The sequence below is a fragment of the Aspergillus pseudoviridinutans genome, assembly GCF_018340605.1.
Source record: "Aspergillus pseudoviridinutans IFM 55266 DNA, scaffold_1, whole genome shotgun sequence".
Taxonomy (NCBI): domain Eukaryota; kingdom Fungi; phylum Ascomycota; class Eurotiomycetes; order Eurotiales; family Aspergillaceae; genus Aspergillus; species Aspergillus pseudoviridinutans.
Window position 1 is genome coordinate 1,703,162 of NW_025091281.1, and position 16,100 is coordinate 1,719,261.

At 52.7% G+C, this 16,100-nt stretch overlaps 8 protein-coding genes across 8 annotated transcripts; 4 read left to right on the top strand and 4 right to left on the bottom strand.

Moving 5' to 3' along the window:
* Positions 1–187: 187 nt before the first annotated feature.
* Asppvi_000604 (uncharacterized protein) lies at positions 188–509 on the top strand (the record flags this gene model as incomplete). The annotated part of the gene is made up of 2 exons (XM_043296913.1): positions 188–419; positions 478–509. The coding sequence occupies 2 exons, from the start codon at positions 188–190 to the stop codon at positions 507–509; spliced, it is 264 nt and encodes an 87-aa protein (XP_043152848.1).
* A 573-nt stretch (positions 510–1,082) lies between these two features.
* Positions 1,083–4,323, top strand: Asppvi_000605 (cation-translocating P-type ATPase; the record flags this gene model as incomplete). The annotated part of the gene is made up of 3 exons (XM_043296914.1): positions 1,083–1,325; positions 1,383–1,648; positions 1,710–4,323. The coding sequence occupies 3 exons, from the start codon at positions 1,083–1,085 to the stop codon at positions 4,321–4,323; spliced, it is 3,123 nt and encodes a 1,040-aa protein (XP_043152849.1).
* A 157-nt stretch (positions 4,324–4,480) lies between these two features.
* On the bottom strand, positions 4,481–5,127 carry Asppvi_000606 (beta-class carbonic anhydrase; the record flags this gene model as incomplete). The annotated part of the gene is made up of 4 exons (XM_043296915.1): positions 4,481–4,708; positions 4,768–4,907; positions 4,957–4,994; positions 5,042–5,127. The coding sequence occupies 4 exons, from the start codon at positions 5,125–5,127 to the stop codon at positions 4,481–4,483; spliced, it is 492 nt and encodes a 163-aa protein (XP_043152850.1).
* Positions 5,128–5,314: 187 nt separating this feature from the next.
* Positions 5,315–6,539, bottom strand: Asppvi_000607 (putative malic acid transport protein; the record flags this gene model as incomplete). Its single annotated transcript, XM_043296916.1, has 2 exons — positions 5,315–5,521; positions 5,574–6,539. The coding sequence occupies 2 exons, from the start codon at positions 6,537–6,539 to the stop codon at positions 5,315–5,317; spliced, it is 1,173 nt and encodes a 390-aa protein (XP_043152851.1).
* Positions 6,540–7,515: 976 nt separating this feature from the next.
* On the bottom strand, positions 7,516–8,477 carry Asppvi_000608 (uncharacterized protein; the record flags this gene model as incomplete). The annotated part of the gene is made up of 2 exons (XM_043296917.1): positions 7,516–8,171; positions 8,315–8,477. The coding sequence occupies 2 exons, from the start codon at positions 8,475–8,477 to the stop codon at positions 7,516–7,518; spliced, it is 819 nt and encodes a 272-aa protein (XP_043152852.1).
* A 1,621-nt stretch (positions 8,478–10,098) lies between these two features.
* Positions 10,099–11,864, bottom strand: ap3 (putative aspartic-type endopeptidase; the record flags this gene model as incomplete). The annotated part of the gene is made up of 3 exons (XM_043296918.1): positions 10,099–10,765; positions 10,830–11,576; positions 11,641–11,864. 3 exons carry the CDS (start codon positions 11,862–11,864, stop codon positions 10,099–10,101), a joined length of 1,638 nt encoding a protein of 545 aa, XP_043152853.1.
* A 1,652-nt stretch (positions 11,865–13,516) lies between these two features.
* Asppvi_000610 (DUF563 domain protein) lies at positions 13,517–14,983 on the top strand (the record flags this gene model as incomplete). Its single annotated transcript, XM_043296919.1, has 1 exon — positions 13,517–14,983. The coding sequence occupies one exon, from the start codon at positions 13,517–13,519 to the stop codon at positions 14,981–14,983; it is 1,467 nt and encodes a 488-aa protein (XP_043152854.1).
* Positions 14,984–15,544: 561 nt separating this feature from the next.
* Asppvi_000611 (uncharacterized protein) lies at positions 15,545–16,075 on the top strand (the record flags this gene model as incomplete). The annotated part of the gene is made up of 1 exon (XM_043296920.1): positions 15,545–16,075. The coding sequence occupies one exon, from the start codon at positions 15,545–15,547 to the stop codon at positions 16,073–16,075; it is 531 nt and encodes a 176-aa protein (XP_043152855.1).
* Between the last annotated feature and the right edge of the window lie 25 nt (positions 16,076–16,100).

Here is a 16,100-nt window from a genome sequence, read left to right on the forward strand (position 1 = left end):
CAAAAAGAAATTTCCATCCCCTCTTCCATCTTTCTTCATCTATCATTATCATGTAGTATCAGTTACCAGTTATACCAATATCATATCAATCTACTCAATCTATGTGTGATTGTGAATATCTGCCAGTCATAGTCGGCACACACCTTAATTTACTACTAGGCGACTAGGCCACTAGACCAAGGCAAAAATGGGCCTAACCACCCCCGCCATCATCGTCATCGTCATCGTCGCCAGCCTAGCTGCCGTGTCGCTGGGCGCCGCGCTCACCCGCCAAATGTACCCCGCCGAAGAGCACCGCTTCCAGCCCTCGCATGCCCAGGAGATGTATATGCGGTCGGTGCGCATGAGGAATCTGGGGATTTTTCATCGCGAGAGTCTTGTTTCCTCTGCGGGGATGGGCAAGGATGTGGAGAGTCGATGTATGTTCTTTCCGTTTTCTCTAGAGTCTAGAATGCTATGCTGGTACTAATAGAGTAGATACCCTTGAGGAGGCGAGTTCGAGGGGATGAATACGTATCAACCTATATGATTTGATTGCTTTGATAGATGGATGGATGGAAATTGATTGATTAATACCTATGGGCTATGGCGTTATGATGATGGATGATGATATGATATGAATATGAATACGAATTTTGCTCTGATTATCTACATATGATCGTCGCGTAAGGATGCATACACGCAGTCCAACTCAGTGACTCAGGATGGTGTCCCATTCGCTGACAAGGGCGACTACAGATTCGCCCGCTGGTTCCGCCTTCTTGGCAACCGGAGGAATCCTCTTGGCAACATCCCCTGATTGGCCCCCGGCGCACGTGTCTCGCGTTTGGGCGCAGTCTGTGGGGAATAGCCTCGTGGAGAGTTTGTGAGATACGACGATGCAGGCAGTGTATGACGTTGCCAAGCGGTTTGCGCATGCCATGCCAATGCCCGATTCTCGGCGCCAAGGGGGCCGCGGTGATGAGTTTTCGCCGTGGTGGGGTCCTAGTTTTCCTCCGGAGGGGTTATAAAGAGGCTGTTCCCTCTGTTTTCACTTAGTTTGTTCTCTCCATTGAATCCCAGTGGAGTTGAGTCGAGTAAACATGGAGAAAGGCGATATTCCCGGCTCCGGCTCCGGCTCCGGCCAGGCCCCCCTCTCCCAACCAGCTCACACCCTTCCCTATGAGGTCGTCCTCAAAGAACTTTCCACCAGACTTGATGAGGGTCTCACCCCCGACGAGGCGGCTCATCGGCTGCAGATATACGGACCCAATAAACTCGACGAAGGTGAGGGTGTGTCGGTGGTCAAGATCCTTGTCCGGCAGGTGGCCAACGCAATGATGCTAGTTAAGGGACCCACTTTGCTTTTGGCTTGCAAACGAACTTGTCTGATCCAATTCTAGGTCCTCATCCTGGCCATGGCGGTCAGCTTTGGCATCCAGTCGTGGATCGAAGGCGGCGTCATCTGCGCCGTCATCGTTCTTAATATTGTTGTTGGATTCTTCCAGGAGTATGCTGCCGAGAAGACCATGGAGTCGTTGCATTCGCTTAGCTCGCCCACCGGCACGGTCTCCCGTGGTGGACAGACCTTTTCGGTCCCCAGTGCGGAGATCGTCCCGGGGGATATGGTCGAGTTGCGCACGGGTGATACCGTTCCGGCTGATATTCGGTATGCCCTCGTCCGCACCCCCGCCTTGTCTCTCTTAGAATTGGTGAGCTGACAAAGACAGACTGGTAGAAGCAGTCAACTTCGAGACAGATGAAGCACTCCTTACCGGTGAATCCCTCCCCGTGCAGAAAGACTGCGACGCCACCTTCAAAGAAGACACCGGCCCCGGCGATCGGCTCAACGTGGCCTACAGCTCCAGCACCGTCACGCGCGGCCGGGCCCGTGGCGTCGTCATTGCAACTGGCATGGCCACGGAGATTGGCTCGATTGCTGCGGCCCTGCGCGCGGGCGACAGCCGCCGCCGACCTGTCAAGAGAGGCCCCAACGGCGAGACCAAGAAGCGGTGGTATGTGCAGGCGTGGACGCTGACGGGGACGGACGCGGTCGGCCGGTTCCTGGGCGTTAATGTCGGGACGCCGCTGCAGCGCAAGCTGTCCAAGCTGGCGATCCTGCTGTTTGGGGTTGCGGTGCTGTTTGCCATTATTGTGATGGCATCAAACAAGTTCGCCAGTAGCAATGAGGTGATCCTGTATGCGGTCGGCACAGGGCTGAGTATGATCCCCGCGTGTCTGGTCGTCGTGTTGACCATCACCATGGCTGTCGGCACCAAACGCATGGTCGAGCGGCATGTCATCGTCCGCAAGCTTGATTCTCTTGAGGCCTTGGGCGCTGTGACAGATATTTGCTCTGATAAGACGGGTACACTGACGCAGGGCAAGATGGTGGTCAAGAAGGCGTGGATCCCGGCCAAGGGCACGTACTCTGTTGGCACCAACAACGAGCCGTTCAACCCGACTGTTGGGGGTGTCACTTTCACCCCCGTGCCACCGGTGCGCTTAGACGAGGAGAAGGAGGGTTCTGCGATCGTTGACCTGGAAGAGACGGCGAGCAGTGACCCCCGTCTCGAGGAATTCCTCAACGTCGCCGCCATGGCCAACCTGTCGCACGTCTACCGCTCCGACGAAGGCGAGTGGCACGCGCGCGGCGMGCCCACCGAGATCGCCATCCAAGTCTTCGCCGCGCGGTTCAACTGGAACCGCGACCGGTGGACCAAGGGCGAGAGTCCAGTCTGGCACCAAAAGGCCGAGTTCCCCTTCGACTCGACCGTCAAGAAGATGTCCGTCATCTTCACCCGGTTCGACGGCCAGACCGAACGCAGCATGGTGTTCACCAAGGGCGCCGTCGAGCGCATCCTCGACGCCTGCACAACCGTCATCTGGGAGGGCGCCTCTACCCCGACTGAACTAACCGATGACCACCGCGCCACCATCCTGCAGAACATGGAGGAGCTGGCGAAGCTCGGACTACGCGTGCTGGCGCTAGCCCACAAACCCTACACGGAAGCAAACCGCCTGCTCGAAGGCGCAGACCTGCAGCGCGACGAGATCGAGCGGGATCTGTGCTTCCTCGGCTTGATCGGGCTGTATGATCCGCCCCGCCCTGAAACCGCTGGCGCCATCCGCGCCTGCACCCACGCCGGCATCGCCGTGCACATGGTCACGGGCGACCACCCAGGCACGGCCAAGGCCATCGCGCAGCAGGTGGGGATCCTCCCTGCGGATCTGGGCAGCGTGGCTGCGGACGTGGCCGACGCGATGGTCATGACGGCGGGGCAGTTTGACAAGCTCAGCGACAGCGAGGTGGATGCGCTGCCGACCCTCCCGCTGGTGATTGCGCGGTGTGCGCCGCAGACCAAAGTGCGGATGATCGACGCGCTGCACCGCCGGGGCAAGTTCGCCGCGATGACAGGCGACGGAGTAAATGACTCTCCCTCGCTGAAGCACGCGGACGTCGGCATCGCGATGGGCCAGGCAGGCTCAGACGTAGCCAAGGACGCGTCGGACATTATCCTGACAGACGACAACTTCGCATCGATCCTCAACGCCATCGAAGAAGGCCGGCGCATCTTCGACAACATCCAGAAATTCGTCCTGCATTTGCTCTCTGAGAACATCGCGCAGGCATGCACGCTCCTCATCGGACTGGCCTTCAAGGACCTCGACGGCCAGTCCGTCTTCCCGCTCGCCCCCGTCGAGATCCTCTGGATCATCATGATCACCTCAGGCATGCCGGATATGGGGCTGGGCATGGAGATCGCCGCTCCGGACATTATGGACCGCCCCCCGCAGACGAAACAGGGTATCTTCACCTGGGAAGTCATTGTGGACATTCTGGTCTACGGCGTGTGGACCGCCGCGCTGTGCCTTGCGTCCTTCTCACTGGTAGTCTGGGGCTTCGGCGACGGCGATCTCGCCCGCGGCTGTAACCGCGAGTACTCGGCAGAGTGCGACCTAGTCTTCCGCGCGCGTGCAACCACCTTTGTGTGTCTGACATGGTTCGCGCTGTTCCTGGCGTGGGAGATGGTCGACATGCGGCGGTCGTTCTTCCGCATGCAGCCCGGGTCGAAGAAATACCTTACACAGTGGATGTATGATATCTGGCGGAACCAGTTCCTGTTCTGGTCGATTGTTGCGGGGTTCGTGACTACGTTTCCGATCCTGTATATTCCTGTTTTGAATCATGTAGTGTTTAAGCATACGGGGATCTCGTGGGAATGGGGGATTGTGTTTGTGGAGGCGGTGCTGTTCTTCCTGGGGGTGGAACTGTGGAAGTTTGCCAAGAGGGTGTATTTCCGCCGGGTGGGCGGGAGGAAGGTGGAGAAGAGTCTGGCTTAATGTCGGGGGTTTATCTGTAGGTAGGTGTAGATATAGACAGGGCTAGGCAGATAGATAGATAGATATGTAGTGGAAAGGTTCTGATTGATTGACAGCCACGTCACCAATCCTTCAAACTGATAATCACTGGCCATCCTAAATCCCTCATACATGCATATCAATCAACCTCCAATCGAACCAACCTCCCCCTCTCCACCTCATACACATACCCGTTCACAACCCCCTGCACAAGCCTACTCCCCCGCAAGAACCTCACATCCTCCCTCACACTCTCCTCCAGATCCTTGAACGGCAGGAATTCAATGTCAGAAGCATCCTCACCAAGCTCCTCCTTAATCTTCGCTCTGATATCCTCGTCGCTGAACGTGAGCATCCCGCAATCCGTCTATCGTCGTCAGTAACAGTAGTCACGGAAAGAAGGAATGGAAAGGGACGGAGGAATACATGATGAATGATAACCACCTCCTCCGTCCCCAGCAACCGCTGCGAAATTATCAGACTGCGGAGGGCTTCGCTGGCTCGTCCGCCTGCGTTGCGGATGATGTGTGCGTCGCCTTCGGTGAGGCCGAGGGCGGAGAAGACGTCTACCCCGTTAGTAGTAAATACGACAAGAACGAGAGAAGAGAGGGGTACCGATGCGGGCGTCCATGCAGGTGACGATGGCCAGTTTGCTAGGTTTGTAAGTTTGATAGCAGTTGGGGAGGAGTAGGGTACGTACCGTTTTGGAGGGATAGGGAGGTGGCCCTTGGTAAAGGAGGCGGCGTACTGCGCGTTGGCGGCTTCGATGTCTGCTATATTGGTCATTTTGATGATGATACTGATGATACTGTAGAACTGAGTTTGAGATGGTGTTGAGTCTGTGTATATGTATTAAGCCAAGATGATCTCGCAATTCACCCCGCAAATGGTGGCACATTGGGTTTGGCTATACTTCAATATAGACAAAGTCGATATAGACTATTCAATATATACAATGATATAGACAGATACATCAAGCCTCCTTGTCTTCTTGATATGCTTGCTTTCTCCACCCATGCTCCAATCCCAGCACCTTCCCAGAAATAATCCCCTTGATGGTAAACAGCGTATTCACAATCGCAATAATCACGAGCATCAGCAGCAGCGCCGTCGACCACACGTCAAACGCAGGCGAATCCATAATAGTCCCCAGCTGCACCGCACAGTTCGTATAAACCCCCTATCCAGTCAGTATCTCTTAGCAGTCCTTTGCAAAAGAAAGGAGGACCTACCCAAGGAAAAACCAACGACCAAGCCCCCAAACTAAACGTCGTACTCCTAAAGCCCCTCGGCTGGGCCGCCAACGTATGCAGAATACTAATAATCGCAAAACACCACCAAAACGTCGCAAATCCCCACGACAACAACCCTGCAAACTGACTCACCGCAGCAATCGGACCCGCCGCCTGCGCGGTCAACAGCGTTCCCCGCGCATACGCAGGGAAGCTCTTCTGCACCGCACTCCCCAGAATCTGCAGCGCGAAGCCGCCCTGCCCGAATGGCCCGCAGAGTATCATATCCTGCCACACTTTTTGGGTCGAGGGCTGCTGGTCGGAAAAGTGCTGGAAGAGGATGACGGCGTCGAAGCCGAGTGCGAGGGCAATTCCCGCTCCGACGAGGAGGTATGCGACGATGATGATGGGGACTTGGAGACGGGGGCTGAGCGCGGCGGAGGTGCAGATTGCGCCGCCGCCTGCGGCGCAGGTTAGGGCGGAGATTAAGGGGAGCAAAATGGCTGGGGGGACGCGCTCGAGGCCGCTGGGTTGGAGTTTGAGTTGGACGTAGGGGATGGCGATGATGGCGAGGGTGGAAAGGAAGACGTCGATCCACCAGAGGACGTAGACGCCGACTGCGACACCGTGGGTGCTGCCGTATTGCAGCGCGACCATCTGGATGATGGTTGTGTAGGTGATGGCGATGCTGGCGAGGCAGGAGGTTTCGATGAGGTTATGGCGCAGTTCGTAGCGGACTTCCCTGGGGTAGCGGATGAGACGCAGGATGTAGAGGAAGAGCGCGATGGCGAGAAGCACAATTGTGTAGATCCAGACGATCTTGGCTAGGATACGCAATGCGCCGAACTGGTAGTGCAGTTGATGGAGGATGACCGAGATGATGCCGGTCCCTTGGGGAATGAGGAACCATTGTGGGGAGAAATTGAACAGCGCGCGGGCTGGAGGGTAATCTGGAGGATCGGGCATGAGGAATATCAGAGTGTTGCTTAGCCATGTGGAATAATATTAATAGTTGAGTCAAGGCAGCATTTATGAGCATCATTATCGTTTATATGGCGGAGGATGTCCAAATGACATCACAACATCATTCTCCCCGCATCAACAAAGCTTATTTCCAGGATTATCTACAGCGTAATACCTCTTAAATGTATCTCTAATCAACTACTCTTGTAGCTGATTGATGTAATCAACAAGATCACGAACTATCAAAGACCGATTATAACATGTACAGATCATTCTGGACAGTACGTGTCTTACCATGGTCAATCCTCTCCCTAGGCACATCTGGCATCTTAATCCCAAACTCCTGTGTATTGATTAATCTTTATGTTGCTAAGGGCACTTGCTATATATACATACCTCTTCTGCTATGAACTGTAGTTCAACTACACTCAAGGAATCACAGCCCAGATCATCTATAAACGCGGAATCCGGCTTTATCTATAAGTCAACTCGTCAGTTGGAGTTAAGAAATTGAGCTGGATAAATAGGTTGGTGAATGCCTCTTGTTCATTTATATTCTGTTGTTCTGATATGATTTTCTTCACTCTTTCCTCAATGCTGGCCATGGTAATAGTATGTGCAGCTTTCATGTATCAAGATTGCAGAATAGAATAAAAGGTCAAGATGGCTTACAACTTACAGCACGGTCTCTTCCCTCTTTAATACCCCGCTCCCCAGACGTTTGCGGAAATCCGGGCGGGCCCGAATCAAAAAGGAATCAATTTAAACAACCTTCTTGTCTAGATTCTTCGTTCAGTTGGCGTCAAGCATTGGATCTGGTGGACTTGGTCGCGGAGTATCCTGCCAGACAAATCATGACTCATCTTATAGGCACGTAACCCCCAGTAGCAGGTCAGGGTTCAGGACTGCCTCGCCTCTGAGCAAATAAATCACTGTACAAGAGGATAAGATATACAAATACATGGATATTACCATCTATTCATTTGCACTTTGCAAGCTCAGGAAGAGCCCATCTTTGCATCCATTCACAGTCCATAACCTCCTTCGCAGGTGGCCTCTCCTCGGGCCGAAACGCAAGCATAGCTCTCAACATGGCCAGCAAGGCAGCTTTCTCCTCCTCTCCCACCACTTGTATCTTGGCCTCCTGCCTTGGCTCCTGCACCGAGTCGCTGTATCGTTGCTCCCAGGTTCTTGGATTGGCACCGCTGTGTCGTGTTCCATCTTCGTTGAACCATCTTGTCCGGGAATTCCATTTCGCCCACCATTCCAGAGGCAGCTTGCCGAGCACATCCACCTGTTCTCTGATGACCCAGTCGACTGACGGATTAAATCCCTCAAACAGCGGCCGCTGTCCTATAATTTCCCAGATAGTGCACGCAAGCGTCCATATATCAGCGGGAAACGAAAGCGGCTCTTGAGGTTCGAAATGAACTTCTGTAGGGACCAAAAGGGCTGGAGCATGAGAGTAATCCCGCCTTGTTGTAGCCGGCGTAAAGGACTCTCCATAGTCAGTGACGACTATTTGAGCTTCTGATGGAGAAATATGCTCGCTCGCTTTCCCTAGCCAGACGGGCACGACAGCATGGCTTGGGACACCATTGGGGAGCGGGCGCTGATCTAGACGTTCCACAGGCTCTGTATGAGGGTGTCCACATTGTTCCTACAATTGCTCTGGTGAGAGAGCATCCATGCTCTCGGGGAGACGGAGTAAGACGTTGCCAGCGTGAAGATCTGCGAGATTTAGCGTGAGGGAGATGAAGAACTAGAGGGCTACTTACCCGCATGGACAACCCCCTGCGAGTGCAGAAACGCCACGGCTTGGACCAGTTGTGCCGCGATGGTTCTGGCCACAGGCAGCTGGAAGAGTCGAGCAGTCGAGGCATCTTTGGCTTCAGCAAGGCTCATCATCCCCGGTGCGGTGACAACACCGATGGATCCCATTGGGTCCGGAAATGGAGAACTCATCTAGTATGCGAGGTATGTATGCGGCCCCGGCGTGCGGCTTCGCTCTCAATCCTGCGACGCCTAGTTGACGGAGAATGTTGCTTTCTTGGGAATCAGCTGGACCACCTGCTGCGACTGTGATCTTGATGGCAACATATTTTTCAGCCTCTTGGTCCCTTGCTAACCAGACGGTGGAGTATGAGCCGAAGCCAAGCTTATGGACGATGCGGTATCGATCATTCAGTCATGCTCCGATGGTTATCGGATGGTACCCTCCTGGACGGTATCGCTCGAGCTTTTCAACATCATCGATGGGTATATACTCACCTGTACTACCTGTAGCTGTGAAGGCTCTGAAATGTGGTAATGTCCCAGGCGCGCTGCAGGCAGAGTGGAAGCAGAAAGTAGATGACCTGATCACCAACAAACTTGAAGATATACTTCTCCTCATGACACTGACTCAGGATCAACTAAAAGTCAGCTATGAAAATTACACACTCCTCGATAATGCACAGTAGTCTTTGAAAATTGTTGTGAATGATGAGCGCTCCTTCGGCGCGTCTGTTCCTTGGCAAAGGGAGGTACCTACACCGGCTGTTACGCGTTTTGCACGCAAAGACACCATAAATCGAGATGAAGTCTAGGAACTTTTATCGTTTGGTTCTCCAAGGCGTCTATTGCCGCAGAACTAACAATGAATACTAGAAGGAGGAGATTCAATTAATTACCATGTAGCTCAAAGACATATCTCGAACTACCACACAACTCATTCCGTCTTGGATTTCCATCAAGCTCATCAGGTAAACTGTACCCATGCAGCTCTATTGTTTGCAAGCACCCTTTTTCTGTTGCATTCTTTGGACTCCTCCTCTTCTGTCTCATAATTATCACTACTATAACAATAATGATGAGTGCAAATCCGATGATGACACCGCCCACTATAGTCCCTACAGGCGTACCATGACCGTGTTTCGTCTCTGTAGTGCTAGCGGTTGTAGATGAGGTTCCCGTCGGCGCGAACAGTTCTCTCAGTAATGAATCTGCCCAGGTTGCCATATAACGCGAGATTTTTGTCCGTTCAGCCACAGCGGAGGGTTGAGCATAGCTCATCAGGATGGGCTGCCTCGTCAGTATATCCAATCGACCAAATAACAAACGACCAAGGCAACCTACATCGAACTTGGCCCTGGAGGTTCCATTATTCACGTCGTAAATAAAAGCAGGCATGGAATAATAGCCAGCAGTCTAATGACACAGTGCAAGCAACGGACTGTTGCGTTTTTCGGAAAAGTTCACGAAAACATTCGCCTTTTATCCTGTTGCAACTGTTTCCCCGAGGAAATGTAGCATTCTCGCACAGTAGACTAATATGCTCGAGATGGATCAAAATTAGACTATCCAGATAGACTGGGAAGTTCTTTACCTGTAAGAAGCCCCAACCAGCTGCATTCGGTCCTGGCGAGCCATCGGATACACCAGCTAATAACTTTAACTTTGGGCAAATAGCAAAACATTAGAGGGATAAGAACAGTATCTTATTATACAAGAGATTATATGCAGAAAGAGTCGTATAGTCAATGCAATATTTACTTTCGTTTACCGGCGGCCGTGGAAGGGCTCATTCCAACTCCCATCTCTCAGTACTTCCATTTGGCAAGTGTCCGGGGAGCTCCTGGGGGGCACGCGGTGTCTGGTCAACCACCTTTGGGGGGCTGAAGGCCTCCGCAATCTCGGGTGACGGTTTCGTCTGTCTTCTTCTTCTTCTTTTAATGATTGCGAAGAATACACCAGCGACGACCAAGGCTGCACCAGCCACTCCCCCTACTACAATGCCAGCGATCGCCCCAGAGGATAGTCCGGTGCTTTGAGACTGTTCCGTATTGCTATTAGACGCGGCCGATTGAGTGGGACTCGTGGTGCCGGTGGTTTGGGTGGCACCGACGAGATTGGACACTCCTGGCGCGCAAAAGGAACTGTACACGCGATTGTCCGAATTGACAGCGACAAGATCCTCCTCGGTTGTGGGCTTGGCTGCCCACAGGGTGAACTGGCCGGCGTCTTGGTTGACCATGACGTAGGCACTACTGAGAAATTGACGGCCTAGCTGAGGCAAATCGCCGGCGTTTACTTGTTGCATGGAGTTGAGTACAAGCTCGGGAGCGGACGCGTTGGCCAAGATCGCTCCAGAAGTCTTGTCGATTGTGAGGTTAGGAATGACGAGCTGATCGTTGGTAATGCGCGCTTTCAAACCTGAGCTAAGGGTGATGGACAGGTCGCCAGAGTATCTGTATTTTCTTTATAAGCATATGCGCCTCATCCACACTCGAATTTAAAGCCTGGTGAACTCACGGGCTTTTACCCGAAGCATACAGCATCCCATAATAATTGATGCCAAACGAGCGGCCAAATGATATAATGCTGTCGTTCGTGATGGCCGTGAATCGTTTGAAATATGGCTCATAAGGGATGGTCATCAAGACAGGGTAATCCGGAACGATGCATGCCGACATGGCAGCCGACTGGCTCCCATCATAGAGACTTGTGGTCGTACCATTCTTCCAGTTCAATGAAATGTCTGTGATGGTTACCAACATGCCAGTGCTGCACGCCGGGTTAGAATAGACTAAGCCCTGGGTGAAGTTGGTCCCAGACGCCTTGGCGCGGTCGTAGCCACCAAACACAAAGTTGCCGTCCATTTGTGCGTCTGCTGTCGCTCCTTGACGGCCCCAAAACATGGCCCAGGATCTTGAGGCGATCTTGCCAGTGCTGACGAGAGCATTCAACAAGGTGGAGTTGCGGCCCAGTCCTATAGCCGCCTGCGGATGGTATCCTTCCTCTCCCCAGTCTGCCTTCGGCATTCCAAGAGGAAATTTGGTCACATTGATGCTGCTGGGTGTGAGGGTTAGGGTATCACTAAATATTTCTAGATAGGGATATGGCGAACTGTCTGTCGGATAAGAGTCTGTAGAGGTCGCTCCCACAGAAGTGGACTTTGATTTATCGAACAACCCTCCGCGGAAGGTCATGCAGCCCGCTTCAGCCCAGTCCGTGCCGCAGTTCCAGCCCGTGGGGTAGACGAATGTGTTGTTCAGTGGCCTGGAACATGTTAGCCATAGGCATTGTAATTTCACGAGTGCGATTCTGTTATGGATCAAATTACCACTGCGGAAGGAAGGCAAACGGCTGAGCAGGTACCCCTACAGCGATGTCGAGCCCGCGGGCGACTTGATTGTTGGGGAGAGACACATTGCCAACCCGCACGCTGAACGGGGATGGGACGCAATCCGCACCAGCAGAGGAAACCATGAGAAGCAGGACGAGAAGAAACGAGAACAAACAGGAGCTCGAGGGAGCAGCAGAAAACAATATTCCATCATCCGGCATCTCGAGCATCCTCAGATTGGTTTTGAATAGTTACACATAACACAAGAAGGCACGGAGCATAAGGAAGAAAGTTTTGGGCCTTGCCACGAGGCTGTCTTACTAGTTTCTAGGGTCTGATTCAACGTCGCCGAATTTCTGTTCGAGGAAGATGGCCAGGCGGGTTATGCGCCAGGACCGTAAAGCGCCTAAGGACAAATATTGCCAGGATACATCGCGCTATCACATCTATTAGCCAATCCACTGAGCCAGTGTTTGATTAAGGAGTACTCTGTACTTTATTTCCTATTAATAAAATTACCCTGCCCAACAACTTTCCTGTTCCAGATTTACCGCCACGACGCGAGTTGACTGCGCCGCTCTACGCACAGTCATGATTGGCCCAAGCTGCCAAGGGTTTTGATGGCTGGCGCCGCCGTCCTTGTACTTTTTAGGTTGCACTGGGAGCGGGCCGCGATGGTAATATAAATAATGGGACAATAATGGTCCAAACGAGTCAATGGCAAGTAGGAAGTGGGGCCTTACTGAGGCAATTAGGTCTCTCTTACTCGATAGACTGTAGCTCGCGCGCTACTTAAGGTAGTATGTCGGTTGTTTTTGCCATGAATGATAATAATTTGTGAGTGCTGAAGTGGATTGAGTCCTCCTGATATTCTCTTGTATCACTCCAAGTCTGTGCTGTGACTATGTGTGGCCGCTTGGAGACAAGAGATCAGGACAGGAAAGGATATCAGCACTAAAGTCCAGAGAGCCCTGTCTGTAGCCTGATTATGAGAAATGCTACTCGCGTAAATAGAATCTGATCAACCATTCTCGCCCCTTCAACGAGTAGATATTATCATATTCCATACTGGGAGAGCCTCGCGAGTGTAAGAGATCATACCATACAACAGTGCAACATTTGTATTGGGGATTCATTTGATAATACGTGTCTATGTATGAATAGTATTAGTAAGCCTATTAGCCCGGCTTGCCCGGATACCCTTTATAATAATTATGGGCGCGTGCMTCCCTATTTACCCCACACTGATGAAAACGGCATCTTCTTCCTCTCTATTTCGATTTCTCCCTGCGACCTTGGAAATCCCCATCGTTGCACCTGGTTTGTTTGAAGCAGCGTGCCTGTCTCAATGGTTCAAATCTGCACCCTCCAGGCCATATCACACCCTGGCGCTGAGCAATGCCCCACAATGATGCCCGGCGGATAGTCACGCATCATGATTCGCCTTGAATGACCAGGATATGTTCTGATACTAATTAATTAGCAGACTTAGCAGCCACCACGAAAGTTGAAACAAGCCCAATCATGAACCTCTCTGAGTTAGCTGTGTTGGCATCAGGAACTAGGGGCCTTGCTGAGCAGCTGATCGCCTCTCTATCTCCTTATCAAGACTAGCTATGCCGCAGCGAGATTGACGGACCTCTGTGCATGCTTACTTTTCCGTGATAGACGGGCTCCACACTCCACAGCCTAAAAGTCCGAACTGCAATTCAGCGCCCCCTCTTTCTCTCGCCATATCTTCTTGGCGCACTAGGCAGAATGGTCATTTGAAATCGAGGCCGCCACTTTCAGCTTTCTCATGATGGCCTCCTCTCAGTGTCCACCTGTTCTTTTGGCTGATGTCTCCGTTTAAACTTATTGCTACCAGAGTCTCATGTCCTGGTTAAGCCTCAGTTCCCAGCGTCGGGTCCAACGGCTCTCTGCCACTGTGATTGGCGTGCTTTTTGTTCTTTTCCTCTTGCATGTAACACTTACAAGGACGCCGTTTCAATATTCTCCGCTGCCAGCTTCCACACCCGGCCCTCGTCGAAATGATTCCGATACGAAGGACCATCTCCCAAACGCAGAACAGACGCCTACTCTGCCCGCTGAATATTCGGCGGTGGCCGATGAGCCATCCTACTGCGCAGATCGATTCGGTATTACGTATCTGGAGAAGCTGCGCGACTCGAAAACCGAGTACTGCACTGCAGACTCGCCTTCAGGCTTGACCTGCTTCCATAGTCAAACAGCGTCGGACTCCCGAGTCGACACGTTTTGCTTCGGGCGCGGAGCTGTATACGATCCTGCTCAGCGACTATTTATCATGGACTGTCAACTGCGAGATTTAGATGGCAAGAACGTACCCCTCTTCGAAAAATTTCACAATTATTGGTACGAGACAGGCCCTGGGGTCGTGTTCCAAAAGGCAGTCTCCCTCCAGGACAAGCTAGATCATACCGTTCCTCCCGTAGTTTCAAACCACACGATCCTCATTCAGCGAGAAGGGGCGCGGAACGTCTGGCATTCTCTCATGGAGATCTTTTCCATGACCATGACCATCGATGTTCTGCGCATGACTGCGGGCCCTAACCCGCACACGGCACTTTTCAGTATTGGTGACATCGAAAACACACAGGTCGTCATCCTGGATGAGATCGAGGATGGGCCCTACTTTGACCTGTGGAAGATTTTCGCTCAGCGGCCGCCACTCCGAGTCGGCGATCTGCCTCCGACCAACGAGTTCGAGAACCTGATCGTGCCCCTGGCTGGCGGATCGAACCCCCTCTGGCAGGGTGATTGGGAGATCCATTCATGCGAAGACTCTGCATTGGTCCGTACATTTTCCAGACGGGTCCTCTCTCACTTCCATGTGGAACTTCGCCGACCCCGACAGGGCCCGCAGATCGTGTTGACTTTTATCGACCGGTCGGGAAGCCGAAAGCTGATCAATCAGGAGGACTACTTCAAAACAGTCGAAGAGCGATTTCCCCATGTCACGGTACAGATGATTGACTTTGCCAGCATTCCATTCCATGAGCAGCTGAGGATTGCTCAGGGATCTGATATCTTGGTGGGCGTGCACGGCGCCGGCCTCACGCACGGTATCTTCCTCCCGTCCGGCTCTGTGATGGTCGAGATTCTCCCGCCGGGTTTGAATCACAAGGGCTTTCGCAACGTTGCTTCGCTACTTGGACATTTGTATTTCAGCGCTCACGCAACGAAGCCGGCTAAAACTTTGAAGCGCGACGAGTGGCATACCAGTGATGTTTATCTCGAACATGACAAATTCATGGACGTAATGAATGTTGCCATCAAAGCTTTGTATAACAGAGGAGAGCGGAACTACGACGTGGACTGAAACAGGTGGTCATGTTGCACAGGATGTGCTTCCGATATAGCTGACCAATGCGTTATGACGAACCTTGTATATAATGATGCGATTGATTGTACACTTGCACAGATAAGACAAATTATCTTCAAGCTTGCATTGCCAATTCTCGTCTGTCCGGGTTTCACTCCCAACTATGATCGAACTTTTGAGGCTTTGCGATCAATTGAGGTGTGAGATATCCTCTCAAACTGTACAATGACGATAGCCAGGTTGGATTCCAAGCCGTACAGGCCCGAACCAAAGCAACTACTACCGCAACGGCACCCACGCAGCAGACGACACCCCCTGCCCAAACGCCAACACCTGCTGCCCCTCCAGCGCAACATGCACCGACAACCTCCTCTGCCGCGACAAGAACAACCACGCCAACGGCTCGCTGACTGATTTCCCGGACGGACACGCATACAATTACACCGGGCTCTACTATACCCCCTCCTGCCAGGACAAGAGCTACAAGGGGTGTTCTGTAGCTTGTACGACGTGTACGTTTCCTCCGCTCAAACCCACTGACGAGAATTGGCTGTGTTGATGACAGTAGATGATTCGTATCGCGGTCAGTATATCTGGGCGTGTAACGCCGCGCTGACGAGCTACTGTTGTCATGATGATGAGCGGAGTTTAAGTCAGGGCGATTGTTGCGAGGGTGGAACGTTTGAGTTGGCGGCGCCTGCTTCTGCGTCTCCGTCTGCGTCTGCGTCTGCGACTGCGAGTTCGAGTTCGAGTTCGACTTCAACGTTGGCTGGGGCACCGACGGGGACGGTTACATCTTCGAGTACCGCAGCAACGGGAGCAAAAGGCCTGTCGACAGGCGCAAAGGCGGGCATTGCGGTTGGCGCGGCGGGAGCAGGGATCATCATCATCGTGCTGGTCGCACTGCTACTCAGGGCACGGAGAGGCGCAGCTAACGCCAAAGCCCGAGGGCCAAGTCAAAGTGAAAAGAATACATTCCGAACAAGTGGAGCCAGAGCCAGAGGAGCGGAACTTGAGACGTGCGCTTTCGCACCACCGAGCGAACTGTCTGCGAAGCCGGCGCGGAGCCGCTTCGAACTGGCTTCTTGATATGTACATGACTTAATTATGACTG